Source organism: Chaetodon auriga, chromosome 14 (assembly GCF_051107435.1).
Source record: "Chaetodon auriga isolate fChaAug3 chromosome 14, fChaAug3.hap1, whole genome shotgun sequence".
Lineage (NCBI taxonomy): Eukaryota > Metazoa > Chordata > Actinopteri > Chaetodontiformes > Chaetodontidae > Chaetodon > Chaetodon auriga.
In genome coordinates this window covers 16,026,070-16,046,884 of record NC_135087.1, presented here as the reverse complement: position 1 = coordinate 16,046,884, position 20,815 = coordinate 16,026,070, and the positions used below count along the sequence as shown (strand labels likewise).

At 42.7% G+C, this 20,815-nt stretch overlaps 1 protein-coding gene across 5 annotated transcripts in view; it reads left to right on the top strand.

Annotated features, from left to right (window-relative positions):
• ldlrap1b (low density lipoprotein receptor adaptor protein 1b) overlaps positions 1–19,085 on the top strand; it is a 31,405-nt gene extending 12,320 nt beyond the window's left edge. The window contains exons 2-10 of one of the 5 annotated variants that reach the window (XM_076749431.1): positions 3,288–3,430; positions 4,390–4,502; positions 6,981–7,095; positions 7,930–8,002; positions 11,801–11,896; positions 14,401–14,495; positions 14,946–14,980; positions 16,911–16,942; positions 17,645–19,085. In XM_076749431.1, the coding sequence (XP_076605546.1) occupies positions 3,288–3,430; positions 4,390–4,502; positions 6,981–7,095; positions 7,930–8,002; positions 11,801–11,896; positions 14,401–14,495; positions 14,946–14,980; positions 16,911–16,942; positions 17,645–17,691 (749 nt within the window). In that variant the 3' untranslated portion in view covers positions 17,692–19,085. Of the gene's footprint in view, positions 1–3,287; positions 3,431–4,389; positions 4,503–6,980; positions 7,096–7,929; positions 8,003–11,800; positions 11,897–14,400; positions 14,535–14,945; positions 14,981–16,910; positions 16,943–17,644 lie in introns of all 5 variants that reach the window. The other 4 variants (XM_076749430.1, XM_076749428.1, XM_076749429.1 and 1 more) reach the window with 4 other exon arrangements.
• Positions 19,086–20,815: the final 1,730 nt, after the last annotated feature.

The following is a 20,815-nucleotide window of genomic DNA, read 5'->3' as shown; positions in this document are numbered from 1 at the left end:
GCTCCCTACACAATATGGGTTCTTCAACCAAGTGATCACACAGTAAATGCATTCAAAAGGCTTTAAAAATACTTCTGTTACTACTGAGCTCACATCTGGTCATTATGCAGATGATTAATATTGTGCAGTTGTAAAAGCACCTTGAAGTAAATGTGTTCCTGTACATTTAGTTTTTTTGGACATTTTTTTAAACGGAAGATGGATGTAAAAAGGAAATGCTAACATTCAGTAACTGTTTCATCATTACAAGCCAATAAAATAGCTTTAGGTAAACAGTTTACATGAGCAAACAAGTAACACCTTCTACTGTTCCAAGAATGAGCTTGTTAAATTAAATAATTAACTGAAATTGTGTAAAAACAATGTGTCCTAAAGAAAATTAATGTATTCAAGCTATAATGAGGAGAACAACTTAAACCTTTACATGTGTGCTAGCAGATTAATCAATTTTCATTATTTCAAGTATTATCATTATCAGTCTGTTTTCTCATTTTTCATAAAAATATTCACTTTACTGTCATCTAAGACTAAGAAACCAGCAAATATTCACATTTGAGAAGCTGGAACCAGTGATGTTTTTTTTTTTATTGGTATATTTGCTTAAAAAATGACTTAAACAATTAAGCAGTTATCAAAATTGTGGTCAGATTTTTTTTTTTGTCCATTGATTAAGCTAAAAACTGTATGACAGAAGGCAAAATTTTTCATTCAGTGGTTACTCATTCAATGACTTTTTTTATTCTTTTTTCTTTTCTAGGGTTAACCCAACATTCGAGACCCATAGAAATATTGCAAAGCACCTGAGCATAAGCTTTTTTTTTTTCTTTTCTTTTTTTTTTTTGCTGTCTGCACATCTCCTTAAACAAAAATGTGATGGTAATCTCTGTAAACAGAAATCTGCACATGTATGCAGAATCTGAAGGAAAGGGACAAGATTTTGGTGGCGCTCTGCTTCCCATTTGTAGTCTGTTTGTGGTCTGAGTAGTGTTGACCAATCACATTTGATCAGGCTTTGGTTGCATTTAGGTAAACAGTCTGTTCGGAGAGCAAAAGAAGTGAAGAGCATTGGCCAAAATGCAATCTCAGAACCCAATTTATTTATTTTTTCTGCATTCATATGCAAATATTTATTTGTAGAGATTAGCAAAAATGTCAAATTGTTGTTGTGTTTAAAAGTCAAGTTGCTAATCGGACAGTGAACAATGACTGGCCCATTGAAGAGCAAGTCTTAGCCTGAATATCCATTATTCAGATGTCTGCTGGCTACTCCAGAAGCCCTGAAACATTGGCTGTTGCCCCCAGAGGCTAAATCGTCATTAGATGATAGCCAATGGGTTCTGAGATGCGGTGGCGGTGACCCCCCCCTGCAGATACCGGGTCCCGTGAAAAGCACCCAGGAGGGAAGCTGTGATGTTGTTGATTGTGTTTTGTGATGGACCTTTTGAGGAGACAAATGGATCTCTCTGCCCCCACTCACCTCATAGCCGCAAGTCCATAAACCTTTTATGAGCGTCAGGGAGAAGTTAGTATGTTTATTGCCGGAGCAAATGGCTGAATACTGAAGAAGCAGTTTGTTGTTTACATGTCTGAACTTCCACGCTGAAGTGTTGTTTCCGCTTTGGCTCTGTCAGAAAACTGTCTGTGCAGCTGGTTGGTCAGTTTGAAAGCTGCTGAATATTGACAGTCTAATGTTGACTGTCAGCATAATTCTAACATGAGTCTGAATGATATGTTGTTATTTAAGGCAGGTCAGTTCATAGTCAGTTGTTCTCTGTCACTGCTCCCTCTCTGTGGTGTAGTCCTGTGACCAGGCGCCCCCGGCTGTCTCCATACTGACATAATATGAGGAGAAGGGCACTCACCCAGCATTCCTGTGATAAAAGGAATCAAAACCAGTGTTTCATTCTCCAGACAAATGTACAATATTGAGTCCTGGATAAGTCTCATTCTCTAGTGCGCCAGAGGGGATTATCTTTTATAAATGACTTCACCGGCAGTAGTTGGCAGGATTATAAATGAGTCCTGGCAAAAAGTCGGGAGGACCAGTTTTATCTCTTGAAAATGTATTTGACACCCAGTTTAAAATAGTGAAAATGTACTTATTCCAAATGCTACTACTGGAGTTTATTTATTTTTTTAATGTTTTGTGGTGACTGAAGATTATTTGCAATTGCAAATTAACACTGATGTCTCTTTACATAACCAGGTCACATGTAAAGCTGTTAAACCACAGTCAGAAAGAGGCTGCAAATTACTTAAAAGCTTGGTTGAAACCTCACCAACCTAAACTACACTACCAGCAGTGACTGTACCTCAACACTTCTCTGAACACTTCCTACTTCACTTCAGTCATCTCATCTCAAGACTTTAACTTTGAAGCTGCTGTAGGAAGTGTTTGTAGCAGTTTTGGGAAATGACATGTACCCCTTGCTCAATCTTGACATCATCAACCAAAATTTAAAAGCTTTACTGTAAGTTATTTTTGTCTATGGTGTTTTGTCTATGTTAGTTTCTGTTATTTTATATTTTCACACATAAAAATGAGGTCATATTTTTCTTGTTTTGTACAAAGCTAGCGAAGAGATACATCCCATCTGTCTACCTAGATAGGAAATAAAGAGGCAATTTGGAAAGTTATTTTGCAGCAGAATGTTTTTTCATCCGTGTGGCTACAAGAGTCTTTGAGGATTCTGGAGATACTTTCCGAACAGGGTTTTTGCCAGATATTTATTTTTCAGGAAAAAAAAAAACATGCTCAGCTCTGTGATGTCAAAGGTTAAAAACAGAACAGTCAGAAACTGGAGCTAATTGTGCTAGCGTTGGACATAGCCCCTACATGCTGGTCTGTCCATGCACCTGCTTTCCCTGCTGCTTTTGCCCTCACTTTATGATGAAGTTCACATGAACAGAACTACAATTTGGAAGTTAATAACCCACCCTCTCTGTTTTCGATTTGCAAGAAAAGCTTGGTGCCAGATTCTTTATTTCAGCAAACAGTAGGCGATCATATTCTGATTTATTTTAGCTGGTGAAATGTGTTTTCTGTCAGATTACTGACTTTTGCCTTCCTGCAAGAAGGAATAGCCAAGACATGTGCTCATCACTCACACCCATAATGAGGATATGGTTTGGCTGTTGTTGCTCCTAAAGCGGCTGAGTTTACCATCCCTCAATTGGGCTGAGAGAGTGCTGTGCTGCCCTTACGCTTGTCTGACAGAGTATCTCTTAGCCTCCAGCAGGGTTGTTGGTGAGCAGAGGTGTCAATGGTGCGTGTCTCTCGTCTGCAGAGCTTCCAGAGAACTGGACGGACACGAGGGAGACCCTTCTGGAGGGCATGGTGTTCCAGCTCAAGTACCTCGGGGTCACGATGGTTGAGCAGCCCAAAGGAGAGGAACTGTCGGCGGCCGCTGTCAAGAGGATAGTGGCCACGGTGAGAGACAACACACACCTGCAATACCTGCAGCGGGCTAGACACACACACATTACTGGAATTGCTCAAACACGCAAAGAAAACTATTGAGTTTTTCTCAAGCACATATCTTTCCCACATCATCACCTCCACCACTTGGAAACCATAGTCATCCAGTAGTTTTCTCCTGTTTATGACCTGACTGACACCTCAGTGAAAAGTGAGTGCTTTGCTGCCTACCTCTCTACACCCCCCCCCCCCCCCCCCCCCAGGCTGACATTTAGAGGAGGATGCAATTAGTTTGGACACTGTTGCTCAGTGTATGGCTCAGCCAGCTTTATCATGGTAGAAAAGGCTTAATGTTATTGGATCTGGCAGCTCAGTGGATAATGAAGTTAGTGGTGGCAGAATGGTGGGACTCGAGACACGGTGATGTATGGAGGGGAAGGCAGAGGCTGTGATTGGGCCTAATCTGTTGGCTGCCCTTGGTGTCCCTCTGAAAAGGATGTTAGGCTGCTGAATGGGATAATTTTTAACTTGTCGTATTGTACATTAGTTGGGCATTTGGCGTAAAGTAATATTTTGTCCGGCCATAGTTGGAACAGTTCTCATTTACTCTGAATTGGATGTCTCTTAGGTTCTCACTCACAGACATTTGCTGTTAAACTAGTTTTCTTTGGAATCTGTCTTCACATGTGTTTGTGTGTTAGTTTTGACGACATCTTTGTTAATTGGCTTATGACTTGTGCACATTTTCCTACATTTAATCAATCCAGCAGCTCAGCAATGTTTGTTTCCAAGGTCTGTCATATCTCCAAGGATTTAACTTTTCTTTTGCTTGACATCTTTAGACCTACAGTTTGGATACTGTGAAAGCTCGATGACGTAGAATTTGCTTTGTAACTTTAGTATATTGTATCCCCAGCATCACAAACCCTCTTTTTTCCAGCCTTTCTTTCTCCTTCTTTTCTTCCTTCCAGGCTAAAGCCAGTGGGAAAAAACTCCAGAAAGTCACATTAAAGGTCTCTCCACGAGGAATCATCCTTTACGACAGTGCCTCCAACCAGCTGATAGAAAACATCTCCATATACAGGTCAGTCCTCCAGTCTCGAGCAGTCAGCTCTTTCGACTGTTAAAACGCATCATGTGTCCTTGACTCAGTTGGACGGCCCCAGTTGTGCAATACTTTTACCCTAAGCTTGTCCTTATCACCTACAATAAAACAAAAGTTGTTATTCTCCCATTGCTCTCATCCATCACTGGGTGGATGCAAGTATAAGGAGGTGTGGTACTCCAAGGCAGTGTGTGTGTGTGTGTGTGTGTGAGAGAGAAGGTACTCAGTCTATCAGCAGTATGTCTCATCAATCTCAACTCCCTTGGGAGCACTACAACAGCTGTATGTCTGAGCTTGACACACACACACACACACACACACACACACACACACGTTCTCTCTAGTAAATGCCTACAGATCTCACTTGCCTGCCACAGCCTGTACGCTTAAAGCTGCCTAACCTCCATTGGCCTCGAGCTTATGAGCCAAGCTTGAATCACTTTTCTAAAATTCCGTATTTATGAGTCTGCATATCAAGGAGAGATGGGACTTTCCATCATTTTTCCAAGCATGAATAGGCTTATGTTGAATAATTTCTCCTAAAAGCTGGCAGATTGAGGACAAAATCTCACTGCTCAGAGTTGTCTAAAGTTATCCTGGAACAGTTTTATTTACAAGTTGTCTGCACTGACCATGTTCCTGGCTTTCTAGTGTCACTTTGAGATGTTCCTTTACTTCAGACAGTATCATTCTTCCCACCTGCTTTATTTTGCATAGCATGCTATTGAACAACTGCGTCCTGGCTGTGCATCTTAGAATAATGAGGATGGAGTTAATGTCTCGGGAATACAGCCCTTATCTATATTAAAAATCAGGTCTCCGCATCACTGAGCTGTTTTTTCAGATTTCACCTGAGGAACATTGCACACAAAAGTTCATTGCAAGAGGGGATGGGCAGAATGAGAAACAACACATCTCTTACGCTGTGGTAAAATTGAACTGATATGGTACGTTGCTGCAAGCTTTGTCTGCAAGACACACTGAGCTCAGACTGAACAAACCTGGTCAACATCAGCTGGAGTATTTTCGATGCAGTTTTGATTTATCGAGGGTGGCAGCTAACGAGTGCTCTGAAACTGAAACTGAACGAATCCCTGTAACTGTCCAGCACCTCCCAAGGGGGGCCAGGGCTCACAGTTTGAAGTCCTCTGAACTAATTGGCAGCTGGCTATGTTTTCACCACAAATTCCCAATATAAATTTATCTTACAGCGGCGTCTCTTTTAGTTTTGTGTGCAAAAATACAGAGCGTGTACGTTCCCCTTTTTTGCAGTGCATCTCCAGTAAAATGCTGCACCGATAATGGATTCTCTCATTTGAAGAATACGAGGTAAATATTACAGCAATTAAAAGGCTGACTGCGCGAGGTGAGTCCAGCTGTGACCTCAGGATGGCGTGAAGACATAAAGCAGCTGGTTGTATCTCGCACCCCACTGGAGCTCTCGTCCCTAGACATCTGCTGAGAAGATGGACGACCAATAAAAGAAATGGATTTGCCTAGACACCCAATTTCCCCGATGCCCTCCCTCCCAAACATTTGCCCGTAAATCCCGGTTGTGTTGTGCAGACAGCAGCCGTGATTCTTAAACCTGTCCAGACTTTTCCTCCCTCGCTTTTATTTATTTAGTTATTAATTCCACAACTTATATTCTGTGGTCATTAGTTAAGCGGGTGTGCGACTATCCCACAGTGAAGTTTCAGCTGATGCTCAGAGGGGAAAGGAAGGACAGATGGCAGACATTCATTACAGCCTTCCTCCATCGTTTTGGGTCTCCCTCCCCAACTGGCCAGTGTACCCGTCACTTTGGTATTACAGTAATGACATGGTGATCAAATAGTGGAGGAAAGCTATTTGTGGAGCATTACAGCTTAATTTAAAGCCCTGCTCTGCACCTGAGACTGACAAGCCAGACTGATACCTCTCTCACACGCGACAGACAAATCGCAGTGCAGAAGACGACCTTCCACATCACAGAAAGACAAGGAACAGCCACCTCTGCCTGCATGAGTCTTTTCATGTACCTTGCAGGGGCCTGGCCCAATCTAAAAGCAATGATTTAAAACTCTGTGTGTGTCAAGGTTGTTAAACAGGTGGACACAGTGGGAGTGTGCTTTAGTGACTTGTTTGAAAAGCAGAATGGAACGGCAGATGTCCGCCGCACACGTGTTCAGCTCACATTCATGACATTGTTCAGCTCAGTACCTGCGCACAGCTGGGGTGTGTATTTGATCATGTGCAGAGCAGTGAAATTGCGAATGCAGCTGGGTTTTTTTTTTTTTTTTTTGGCTATAACACTTAAGAGAAAAGCTGGATTGAACAGTTTGACTCGGATTGCTGGACTGGCTTAAGGGCTTAGTGCAGATGAAGTTGCAAGATGGCTCCACTTGATCTGTGATAACTCCATAAAGTCTCAGAGTTTTTATTAAACTGTGTGCATCTGTGTGTGTTTTTGTTCAGAATATCATACTGCACGGCAGACAAGATGCACGACAAAGTGTTTGCCTACATCGTCCAGAGCCAACACAACGAGACTCTGGAGTGTCATGCCTTCCTCTGCACCAAGAGAAAAATGGTAAGTAAATGAGTTTGTGCATGTATGTGCCTCTGAGACACCCACTGTGTGCACAAGTAGGTGTGAGTGGACACAGAGTTTGAAACCAAGTTGATGATGGGTGATGAACATAACACAAAAGTGATGTATGTATCGTGTGGATTTTGTTACCTTTACCTGTAGACTGTTTCCAGTCTTTTTGATACTGGCTGTCCCAAAGTTTTGATCTAATCCTTTAAAGCTGTTCTTTACATATTAACATGTATAGTGAAATATAAGGCTGTAACTTCAAATGTAGGCTGCAGATTGTTGACGGTGCAGAAATCTGCATTCAGGTATTCAATTCAGCTTTCGCCCATGGCAATCTGTGGAAAGCACTTAATGCAGACACAGTATGCTGCAAAGAGACCTAAGAACAACCGTGCTGCCACTTTGAGCCACACTTCAGTTGTATGCATGCAAATGTCCAAGTATCAAGTCTTGAGAGTGAGAACATGAAGGGCGGGGAGGCTGTCATCCCTCTCTGGCATTCTCTCCATCCCTGGAGGTTTCCAGAATGAGTGTGCCACTCCCTCCTTTTCCTTCCCCTCACTAATTTAGTTCTGGCCAAAAGGCCACGTATCCTCCCAGTTACATAAACAGCTCGTCATGGAGCTCACAGGTTTCTCTTCCTCCTCTACAAGTGTCCGTGAAGGAACTCCTTCTTGTGTATGTGTTACTTCCTGTTTTTAACACAGTCATAGCTCCTTGACTTCCTTGTGTGGATGAGATGCACGTGTGTATTATTCATCCTCGTTTTATTCTTTCACTTTATCCCTGTGTCTCACTCTTTGTCTCTCTGGCTCCTTCCAACAGGCCCAGGCGGTGACCCTAACAGTGGCTCAGGCTTTCAGAGTGGCGTTTGAATTCTGGCAGGCTGCCAAGGAAGGTATGCATGGTCGCCTCAGACGACTAGAGGAGTGTGATGGATGAGTGAAAATGTTCCTCCCTTCTTCTTCCTCCTCCTCCATCCCCTACTGTTGTTATTCTCTCCACTTACTGTGTACATCCTGTATCTTCCCTCTTAGTGGCCAAGCAGTGATCCTGTCTTTTATCCTGAGGTTTCCTGTACAGTGTGGAAACATAAATTTGTTTGGCGTCTTCCTGGTCTTGGCCTTGACACCCTCTCCAGGGGTCATGTGAAATAGTGGAGAACTGTACAGCTGTTCCCGACAGTCACTGTTGTTCTTCTCTCACAGACACACTCACATATAGTAAAGGAATGTCTCCATTGATTGAACCAGCCCGCCCCCCCCCCCCCCCCCCCCCCCCCACACACACACACACACACACACACACACAGTGGTTAAATCATCACCCAGAGAGCAGAGACCTGTTTCAGTTTAGTGACACCTCTTCATTACAGGAAACTCAGTCATGGTTAAAGACTCATCTAGGTATCGACATGGGGAGGGGTGCAGGGGAATTAAGGCTCGCCTGGAGCAGAGGTGGGCCGACTGGAGTAAATCTTCTCTGTTTCCTTTACACTGACAATATGACTCTGGTGTGTGGGAGCTGGGATTTTCCCTGGATGTCTTTTATCTTAGCTGCAAAAATGTTCCCTTTTCTCCTCATTATATATTTATATTTTCCCTTTTTCATGTCAAACTTGGAAAACCTCTGTGAATTTGTGGGCGCCATTAATACGGCAGATGAGGAGGTGAGCAGACGGTGCGTGTTGAGGCACCGCCGTGGACACAGCAGGCAAAGTGCTGTGTAAGGATGGTGTCACACACGTGCTTTTGTACAGCTCAGCAGAACATGCATGTAATTTACTGCATGTATGACTCCAGAGTAAATGAGCGTTTCATGCCACATAATATTGGCTTCTGCATCACCACCCCCACACACCTTCTCCATCCTTACATGGGTGTAGCCTTGTAGGTTCTCTTTGAATTTAGTGATTATCCATTGTTGCCGTCCGTCTTGTTTTGCACCTGGCAACCCCCCATCCCCTCCTCCCCCTTCCCCATCAAATTATTTTCTTTTCCCTCTCCTCCCCCCATCGCAGTGCTCGGTTCTGTTTATTATAAGGAAGGAGACGGGTGAAAAAGAGGAGAGTGAAGGAGGGGGATGGGATGAGGAGAGAGGGCAAGAGAGCATGAAAGGCTGGTCAGAAGGGTTTGTTGGGATCCAGAGTGTGTGAGAGAAAGGAAAATGATTGTGCGAGTGTGTCAACCCCCTGACAGATTCAGTGTCGGTGCCATTGATCCTGTCTCACGCGAAGGCGGGCTTATTTATTCAGTCCTTTAGAGACACACACTTGCACTGAATGAAAATTCTAGCAGCCTCTTTCATTTACTCCACATTTCCATCCCTTTGTCTTCTTCTTCTGCTGTGGCGTTTAGGAATGTTTTCATGTGGGCACATTTCCATTTAGGGGGTGGATTATTTTTCCTAAGATCAAGGCCACAGGCTCCTTGCCTCACGCCTCTTGGTTTGGTTATTTGTATTTTTGAGTTGAATATTAAAATCTGCTGCTTCTTGCTCTTTCCCTCTCTCGACATTCATCACCTCTGCTCGTCTTCTTTTCCGAGGGGGGCCTAGTAACCTGTTTAATTCGCCGATCTGTTTTCCTTCTTGTTCAGTGCGGTGCCACTGATGAAGGGGAATGGTAGGAGGTTATGGAGGGGGAAAGAATGTTTTTTTTAAATGTAGTAGTTTTGTTCTCTTGGGGGTCCTTTCGAGTCTGTTTCATTAAAGTTACACGAGTCTGGAGGATGGGAGCAGGAACAGGGGGTATCTGCTGCATGTCTGTCTAGTTTTGCTGCTTCTGTTTCCTCCAAACTCTCCTCCACCACCCACAGTGGTTCTCCACAGCCCACCACACATTCCTGACCTACATTCTTCTGTATATTACAGCTTACATCGAATATTCACTGTAAACACGACAGCTAGCTTTGAACTGGCGTATCTTTAGCTTGCTTCCATGTTTAGCAGGGGTTTGATTCCCAGACTGAAATCTACGCACGTGAAAGGCCATGGGGGAAAAACGGGAACACTGCCATCACTAAGCTACCTGGGCTCATGGGAAACAGGATGTTTTTAGAGCCCAAGGATGATGATGAAATAAAAAACACCTTCTTGCTATAAGCAGGCGTCTTTTGGATGGACAGAAATGGACATTTAATCTGTAGCCACAGTATTGAAAGTCTGTTACAGTGGGTCAGCGTCTTATCACACTTGCTCAGGACAGTCTCATGCTTTCCTCTGTGACTTTTCTGTAGCTGAGGCAGAAATGTGTCTTCATGGGTGCATGGACTCCACCGTTCATTAAAATAATATCTGGCCCTCGCAGAGTAGGAAGTCAGTCCCACATTTTCTTAACTGTCTTAACTTAGGAAATCACCCCTGTCTCTGCTGGTATTAAGGAGAACATGTTGAGGGTCGTCCATACCAAGAACAATGATCGCCATTGTTCTTGTTCAATAACCATAAGGATGTGAGCATTAAAGCTGCGGTTTCCGCTTCCTAAATGAAAGGATTTGCTGCTTTTCATTGTCATTTATAATAATAATAAATGAAGAGGCTTTGCTCTGTCAAATTGCAATGAGTATTTCTCACAGTTTTTTTATAGAGCAAACCATTTTTGTAATTAATTGTGACAGCAATCTGTAGATTCATCAATAGTGCAAATGATTGTTAGATGCAGCCCTTGTGAGCATCCACACTAGTGAATGTTAATGTTCTGTAAACAATGTCTCCAGCTGTGTCCGCAGCTTAGGAAAATGGATGCTGATGACCTGGCTGATGTCTGTATTTGTCATTGCTGTCGTAGTTGTAGCGTGGACACGTCATGCACTCGAGGTAGAACAGTTTTTAAAAGGATATATTTATACTTATTGTAGTAATTATGGTTCCTTGTGTGGACAGCCCTTCAGACGCTGCGAGGAGATGGTGTTGAGATAGAGGTACATTATGAGATGTTGGGCTTGATGACAGTAAGCTTATTGGAAAGACTGTTTTGAATAATATGTGAGACTGACCTTGTGTGGGATGCACGGGAAAACAACACGCTGTTCCTGCAGAAATTGACGTCCTGTTACGAGGAAAATTCAGCTTCTGTCAGAGCCAGCGATTTGGGAAGTAATGAATCAAACTTTGACCGTGCTGCTGCGCCACACGATGAGGGTCCCCAGTGACAGAGGACTAAACTTACTGGAACGCAGTCATGTCCTTCTGGCTGGATGACAGCTGCATAATGAAGGATAACTCAAGTTAATTACAACAGGTCAAATATATTTTATGGTCTTATATCTTATGTTATATATCTTCAAAAAGTAGTGGGCTTATAGTGTTACACCTACACTACACATTCCTCTAACAGGTGAGTGTTTGGAGTGAGCAGAGCCTATTATCCATCTGACCCAGATGCTAAATGCTACAGTTACTGCGCTCACTGCTGTATGAAGTATGACATGTGTTACCATGTTTGAAGGCCAGACCCTCTAGATTTCAGCAGATGGCTTGAGTAATGCTAATTTGTTTACACATATTATATGCTTGGTTAGTGAAATGTTTAATACCCACATTTTCAGCAGCTAGAAAAGTAAACAGTTCATTTAGCAATGCACTGCGAGGGCACTCACCCCATGGGTACTCAGCCCAGAATAGTTTGCTTGTCTTCACCGACTGCTTTTTTTTTTCTTCTTTCTCTTCCTCTACCGCCATGTCGTTCCTCACGCAGAGAAAGAGAAGCGAGTGAAGTCAGGTTCAGACGGAGAAGGAGCCAGCAACTCTCAGTCGGACAGCTCGGCCAGCCTGGGTAGCCTGAAGGGAGGAGGTGAGTTGTGTCACTCATCATCACCCTCTCTGTCGCTGCAGCCGTAGCCTTGGGGGAAGGAAGAGTATTCAGCCGCCTGTCAAAGGTTGGCTTATATTGAGGCTGCAGGTCAGCTGATGACAGTCTGCATTTTCTAGGTTTGTCTTTCTCAATAGCGTCATTACAGCGAACAGCAAATGACATTTTTAGGTGATTATGTGTGATGATAATGGCAGTGAGGAGGCTCTTTAATTGAGCCCCCATGTCATGTTGTCGGTCCGTTTAAAACAAATCAGGGTTCGCTGATCCCTGTGACATTTTACGCTGATAGAGAGCTGTTCATTGACTAACAGTCGTATTCTGTGTATTCTACTCAGGAAGCGCGTTTGTGTAAAAAGCAAGAGAGATGCCTACATTCTCTGTGACCCCCTTGTTCGATCAGGTTTACTAATTTTCCACGACTTAAGGCACGGGTCACCCCTTCTAAACATGCTGTTGACATTCAGTGAGCCGGACAAGCTTAAGGCATCATTAGCTCCATATATTGTCCACAGCCTAAGAGACAATAAGATGAGAAGACGATTGCCCGTGGCACAGTGGCTGTTCACTTATTCCTCATAATTCTCTCTCTTTGTTGGTCTTTTTTCCTCTTTCACTTTGTATGCCTGAAAGCTCCTTTTGGGACTGGACATTTCAGTCTGAGACAGAGGCAGTCTTTTTTTTTTTTTTTTTGGAGGCAAACATCTGAAAACATCTGCTTTGTACCAGCCCCCCCCCCCCCCGCTGGGCCAGGTGGCCTCCAGCCAGAGAGGGATCTCCCTAAATCTGCTCTGACACTTTATTCGGGTCTGTGGCCCTGAATGTGTAACGTTTTACAGCCAACACAGGTTTTAAGGATGATCCCTCGTGAGAAGACTCAAAGTAGGACTTGGATTCTGGTGACAGAGAGGCTTGGTGTGTGATTTTGGACCAATGTCATCCCACTGATCATTCAGCTGCCAGCGGATTGTATTTCTGAGAATCAAATTGGTGTAATTGCACAGCAGAGTAGTACATGGTAGAAGCTTCTGGGTGCCTTTTGAAACCGGCTGTGTATTCCTCTCCTGCCAGAGCTTTTCAGTGCCAGTCCTAAATCAGTTATTGGGGACAGCAGGGCTTTAGAGCTATCAGAAGGTTACATTTATGTACCCTTCACTTTGGCTGATCAAATGGCGTGCCACTGGGTCAGATGGACTCTCAGGATCAGTGGTGTTGTCAGAGGCGAGTCAGCTTTATTCATGAGACATGATACCTTCAACTCTCCCCTGGCGCCAGGCCTCTTAGAGTGGCTGCCACTTATTCCTGTGTTATCGTCTGATTGCTGGGGGATTTTGCCTGCTTGAAACTGATTGTCCTTTACACAGTCTTCACAGGGCTGCAACTGACATCTTTTATCACTATCAGTTAATCTGCCCATTATTTTCTCAATGGATTGATCGTTTAATCTGTGAAATGTCATAAATAGGGAAAAATGCTCATTGTGACATCCAAAGTGAGATCCTCCCATTGTTTGTTTTGTAAAAAAACATTTCATTTATTGTCAGAAATGACAAAGAAAAGCAGCAAAGCCTTTTATTTGAGGAGCCACCACATGAAAATAGGTGAAACAATTAACTAGTTATCATCTTTCGCTGTACCAGCTGTGCTTTACTCCCAGAGCCCCACTTCCATCCCAACAAACACCTAAGCTGTTAACTTAAGGGCATTATCATAAGAGGAGCCTTGATCTCCCCGCTCATACCCCATGAATGACAGCCTCAGTCCCACAATATTGCCTCCTTCATAACAGCAGAATACTCTAAATGCCTTTGAGCCAGTGTTGACAGAGAGGACAGACTGAAGACAACTGGTATTGCATCCTGACTCAGTTGTATGTGAGGCTCTTTTTTGAGGAACATAGAAAATAAGGAAAAGGTCATTTAAAGATACAAAGGTTCCGCATAGAAGTGCTTTAAATAGGCAAGTTAAGTTGTGCTGGCATGAGACGAGTCATTGAGTTTTTACTGTTTTCTATGGACAACGTTAGCCTAAAAGACTAGACAGAAATTAGTGTTGACACATGTTACTGACACTCATTAATCATCAGGCAAGGCCATTACAAGCCAATCCCATTACAGATCAGCGGTGTCAGTGTGGTTAGGCGTGCCAGTCAGGGGGTGACTGTGTGCTCACTTATCACAAAGTGACAATCCACAGATGGCTGCATCCGTGACATACATTAGAGGCTTAATAAGGAAAGTGGACCTAAACAAATAGCTTGGCGTCATAAACTTTGTGGTTGCACGCTGCTGTTTACTGTTTCATGAGAGTATGATAATCACAGGATGCAATCAAACGGGTGTTTGGAGCAAATTTATCTTTATTATTACGCTGTTGTCTCTGAGTTAGGAATTGAATCTACTGGCAAATGTGGAAGGTTGCACGTGACTTTCAATGCATTTATATGTAAATGATTGACAATGTGTCTGGTTTGTTTTGTATTACAGAGGTAGCCACAGGAAAACTTCTGGATTTGGCAGAGGGAGCCAATGTGGCGCTGGTCCACTCAGGAACAAAGCAGACCGAATCGGATCCCTTTATGGTGCATAATCACACAACAGAGAACAACAATACTGTATGGGTAAGACAAGAGTCGGGCTGGTCAGTAAGTTTCAGCTGCTTGGGTTTGATAAGATGGGAAGACAAGAATGGCATGCAGGAAACGCTGATTAATTAGCCAGTGCCTGGTGATGTACTGTACCTGCTGTATTCAAAGGAGTGGATTCTATAGTCGTGCAGCTGCTATGCAGAGTCAGACAATAGCCTATTGAACAGAACTGGCCTTATCAAACGGTCACATAGCTGGAGAGGGTGTGGGGCTGCAAGTAGCCTAGATTAACCCCCTGAGACCACTCGAAGCTAGAGAACAGTGGCAAGAGGTGACTGTGTGCATGTGTGAGTGTCTCAACATCTCATGACTAAACACACTTCACTCACCGGAGACATAAACTTTGTCTTTAACTAATATGTGTCCATATGTTCTGTCTGGCAGGAGTTGGAGGACGGTCTGGATGAGGCTTTCTCAAGGTGAGAACCAGCGTGGATTTGGGTTTTCCCTAAGGCCCGGTCCCTGCTAAACAGCCACACGAGCTCCTGTTCTGGAAATAACCACCTGTGGTTTGGGCTGCTCTCATCATAAACGCTGCCTCTCCCTCTGCGCGGCTCACCCTCGTTGCTCTCCCACAAGCGGGAGACGGGCTCGGTTTACAGGCCCGGGCGCAGCCGACACCCACCCTGAGTCATGCTGCTTTTGCAGGCTCAGTTTACCATCATCTCAGGCCCACACACTGATTTCATATGAGCTCATAAAGCCTGTGATTACGAATGACTGCTGCTGAGGTGGACTTATTTTATGGTATAGGACTCTTTTGAGCGTTGATCATTGTAGTGGACTAAAAGCACGCTGAGGAAAAACTCAGAATAAAGATCAGCTCTCATAATTTGTAGGTTCAAGGTCGACAGGAAAGTCCATTGCCTGTGCTGATTGGAATTCCTTAAATTCCATCCACACCATCAACAGACTAATCAGAATGGAGCTGGAGTTGTCTGTGATTAATGTTTCAGTTTAGTGTGTATCAGCAGCTCGCTCAGATAAGCTGTGGTGGTCTGCTGTCAGGAGGCACAGTGCAGCTGTTTACAGCGGTTTGTTTGGGACTGCCATTCAGCACTTTATTAGTGCATTTATTTCCTTTGGCTCTGCTTTTCATCCCCTCTGCTAATTCAACAGTGAGGCCTCGTCTCCAATGTTCATTTAGTGAAAGGGAGAATGGGCTCCACAGTCTCTGTAATCAAGCGCTAAGAGGCCATTTTCGCCCTGTTATTGGGCGATTATTTGTCAGCACACACTGTAATTGCACCCCAACGCTGTTAATCTCCCGCTCTGTGATTAATGAGGAAGCTCTCGGCGTAAGCAGAGATGCATCCACATGTAGATGTCTGTAATTGAGGGAAATTCAGGGGCCTGAGGGCCAAGTTGATGTCTTTGTCCATCAGGAGAAGCTGATTTTACTGGTTGATGTCGGGGTCAGAGCAGAGGAGAAAATTAGAGACAGTTATGATTCTGTGAATGAGACTATTACAGAATGATGGTGTCTCCAATCTCTTCACTGTACCTGGTAGTGGCGCACATTTTTGCTTGAGGATTGAGATAAGACTCAGATCAATGCACTGTTTATAGTCGAGGAACATAAATGTGCCTTGTCATCACAATATTATTTCAAATACGAAGACTATAAATTGCAGAGTGGACAGAGGGTGTAACTTACAGTAAACTTGAGAAACAGGCACCATATACAGCTATTTTGAGACTGGGGGAAAAAAATTATCCTTTATGCATTCTCAGGAAGAGATTATGCTTTCCTAAAGCTGATGATCAAGGTACTTATCATGCAAACATCACAGGCACCCTCACGACATATAACGGGGAGCAAGTTGTGGGCATCACAGAAACATCTGCTCTCTTATTGCAACACCAACGTTTCAGTTCTGAGCTCCAAACTGACTCTTCCTGACTTTAAGTTGTTTTTATTGTCTTGATTGGTGACATTTGAATTCTTTTAAATGAGCAGTTTTGTCACTGCACTTGTCACTATGCACCATTGATAAATTCATACCTTAATATTGGTCCTGTTGCTATTTGTGAGAGTCTACTGCCATCTGCTGGTGGTGAAGTGTTGAACACTTTTGTAGACGTAAAGATGCAGATGCCAGTTGAGTATATGGGGGAAAGGCCGGTATGATGTGCTTTTGTGTTGTGCCTCACAAAGATTGAGGTAAAATGGGCCTGTTTTCTACCTAATATTATAGCCTTATCTTTGTCAGCTCTCAGCAGAAGAATTTGGACATAAAGTCACATTACAGTCACATAAATGTGTCCAGTCACTTTATTATAAGGCTGTTCAGGATAGTTCGGAGATTCATTGTTGCCTGACTTGTGATGTTTCCTTTGCACCCCCAGCCGCAGTCTGGATAGCTTTGAATCCTACTCAGGTAACGATGTCATTCACTGGATCTAGTGACTTCCACCTCATCCTCCCCCAGTCAACCCACTCTTCAAGTGTGCTCATCTGTCTGGACATCAGTGTTCGACCAGATTGATTAGAGACTCATGTTGTTTCACATTTTGTTTTCAGGCCATATACCATTAACAAGACTTGTCTGACTTAGAGATACATGAATGGGGAAAAGTCCTCTCTGTCATCGCCACAGTTTTATCCATCCCTGAGCTTCATAAGACGAGGTTCACTGCCACAGAACCTGATGTAGTCTGCCACTGTGTCCACGTCTTCATCACAAATGTGTTATGTGTCTCTGCCTCACATCCATCAGCTGTGCACTCTGCTAGTGCCATGACACTGAATGAGAGATGTCATGGTGAATGAAAGTGGCACGTGTTCACATGTAGAGCTAACATGTTTTGTATTTAACAGGCGTTTTAAATGTGTGTTTGGGTGGGCTCATGGTGGGTTGCTTTGATTAGTTCACAAAGGGAATCATTGCTTTTTTATCATGATTCTCTTCATTCCAAATAGGAATTCTACTGTGTTTATAACTCATGCTCATACATGTACACACTGTACCTGCTTTTTCGATGATAGTGATGAATTCTCATTAGTAAAAACAGGATTCTTGATCATTGCCCAGGTTTTATCACAACACTAATAAAATGTCTGTCTTCCTTTGTTCCTCCAGACTCGCTGAGTCTCGCACTAACCCCCAGGTCCTGGACATTGGGGTAAACCCTCAGGACTTGAACACTGAAGAGTGCCTGTCCCCAGACAAATGGGACCAAGAGGACACAGACTTCACTGCACAAAAAGACACTTTTGGGTTCTAACGTGAAGCCTCTCCAAGAAGGGAAAACAGGGAAATGTGGAGAAATGGTGGAGGAACATGGTCGGAAACTGAGGTGACAAAAGAGACGTTTGTGACGTCAGTCAGGTGTCCCACCTTCTCCCTGCTGCCAAGTCCTCTCAGTGCTGCAGACTAGTAGCTCTCTCATACTTCTGCATCGACACGACCAGAGAAGGACGACATGAGCAGGCTGCTCCCAGAACAGGCCAAAGCAATACAAACCAATTTATCCCTTTTCTATGAAACATGCAGTCATTTAATGTTTGTTACAGCCAGTGTATTACTTCCTTTTTGTGTCCGTTTACCCATTCACTGTTCGTAACGTGTTTGTGGTCTGTGCTTGTGTACATTGCGTTAAACAAAGCGTGTGAGTGGATGTGCAGTATATAAGTGTACAAAGTGAGATCTGAGAAGTATGACTTGAGTTTGGAACAGTTCATTCAGTGTCAATAAGGTAAAGGTCAATAAGGGTGCTGTTACATGTTTGATTTACTTCCAGATGGAGAAATGTAACTGGATTAGAGAGAACTCTTACTGGTGAAGCCACCAGTACACCAATTCCAGTATTGGGCAAAACAATAAAGTTACTACCTATGTGCTTCAAGGATTCAGCCTTTGGTTGGGCAGCAAAAGCTTTAAAAAAAAGTGTGTGTATGTGTTGGTCAAAGAGTGTTTGTGTAAAAAATGGATATGAACAAAATGACAATCTTATTTTCTTTCAAATGCAAAATCTATTTTTGCACTCAGCATTCATCCAGTTTTAAAAGCACAGGTCATGTGAGGGAATTTAATGTCAATAAGCATCCAGCTCATTTTTAAGGCTTACATGCACGGCCTCTGTTCACTCTTCCCCTTGGACTTTCTGCCGTTTTGTTGCTTTTCAACTTTGAATCACGGCGGATTCATTCAGCGTTTTTCACCGTTGTGTTGGCGGCGGTCGTGTGCCTCACGAGGTTTTCATAACTCCAAATAGAAACACATTTCAGACATAATATCCACTTGCAGGGGATGGAAGTCCAGCGTTGTTTCGTTTTTACTCGTTCATTTCAGTCTAGCAAGTTGAATTAATCCACTGTGATCAATAGTTGAAAAAACAGAACTTGAAGTCCAAGAGGGCGAGTGTGTTTTACTGGCTCTCTACCACTGTTAAATTATATTGTTGCATTGACTTTGCTAGTTTACCATTTTTTCCAGGGATGGTTCCCAGTGTTGTTTTTGACATTTGTTTCTGTATGAATTTAATTTAATTCATTGATTTACATAAATTTCAGTCAAAGTCAAAGTGTGTGTGTGCTGTTTATTCCACAATCAGATTGTTGTATTTTTGTAAACTCTGATGTTCCTCTAACCCCAAACGCTTTATTATTTTATTTTATTATTATTATTTATTTATTTATTTATTTATTTTTTGCATCTTTAGTCTCAGTGCAGCCAGCGCACAAGCTTGGAAGAAATATTTAAGAAGTGAAGTTTGTGCTGAACTGAATCTGGTCAAGCAGACATGTTTTCAGATCTCTGGCAGCTCACAGCAGCACTTTGGAAATGTGTTAAGCTCATTAATGGTCTGTCAGTCCAAATGCTGCTAACTGCGAGCATCAGACTGGTGCCGTCAACACTGTGTAAAAAGTGTTTTTTAAGAGCACAGACACATTCAGTGAGTTAGAAATGCAAGTTTTTTGATGACCCAGTTGAACTCAGAGAGACGCATCGCCCAGACGGCAGAGAACATGTAAAAAACTGCGAGCTAGTGGCAAACAAACAAACTGAAGAGGAACCTCAACGGACCAGCGACTGACCCCAGTTCACCACCTCACCATGAAAAAGGGAAGAACATTTACCATTTTAAATCATTTTAAAACATTTAAAATTGCTTTTTAATTTAATACCTCCCGTGTCATCTGGGTAATTATTTGATGTTAGCTAACTTTAGTGATGGCCTTTAACAGTCGGAAGTTCAAATTCATGAATTTAATGTCAATTTCTGCTATGTTTTAGTATAAATGAAAAAAAAAAAAAAAAAATTGAAATTCTAACAAAGACAACAAAAAGGACCGTTTAAAACCATTTCCTCTGGAGCTTTTTATTCCAGGTCTCCACTCAGGCAGTGACTGTTCAGAGGTGGAAAGATTCAATCCACACATTTAATGTAAATAACTGAAATTTTGTCTAAATAACTGAAAATTGATTAAAATTACGGTGCAAAATAAACAACAAACTGACAGTGTTGCTTTTTTTTAAGTAACAAATGTTTGGGGTAAACAGAAGACTGCATGTTGTACAATCATACATTTCGCTAAGCTAACACCTTCATAGCTTTTCAGTGCAACAATATATAGCCAATTATTATTATTATTATTACTACTACTACTACTACTACTAATAATAATAATAATAATAATAATAATCACTGGTTCATCACAGGGCTGCCTTGGCTTTGATGGTTGCTGGATTGACGATAACAAAATGTATTTAAAGTCTCAGTTCAGTGCTGTTGCATTAACTTATTGTGTGTTATTGATGTATGATGCTAACCTTTGTAATACATCATCATATTTGTCCCCATTTACAATTCAAAGAAACCTCATTTGTAATATGACATACTGTCCAATAGTTTCTTTAATGCAAAAGTTTCATGAAAACGCCTTTTGGTACTTCAAATAAGTGTAAATTAAGTAAATGAAGCGAGTTACTTTCTTCAACCAAAAACTCCGTCTGGCAACATTATGGAAAGGGTCCATACAGAGATAAACCTTTTTGTTAAAGAGTAAGATCTGTTTTGTTTTACCAGAATATTTGTTGACGACTCTACCAACAGGTGAGCCTTGCTCGGCCAGAGAGGAGCTGTAGCCTCCAGCCGTCCACCTCTGGACAGCAGCGTGGAGGGCAGGTGGCAGTGAGTCGTCCACCCTCAGTGCTCTGCTGAATGTATGCACACAGAGAGTTTGCCTCGAGCAATCCTTGAACATAATCACTTTCTAATGAATCCCAGGAGGTATTTTTAGAGGAGAT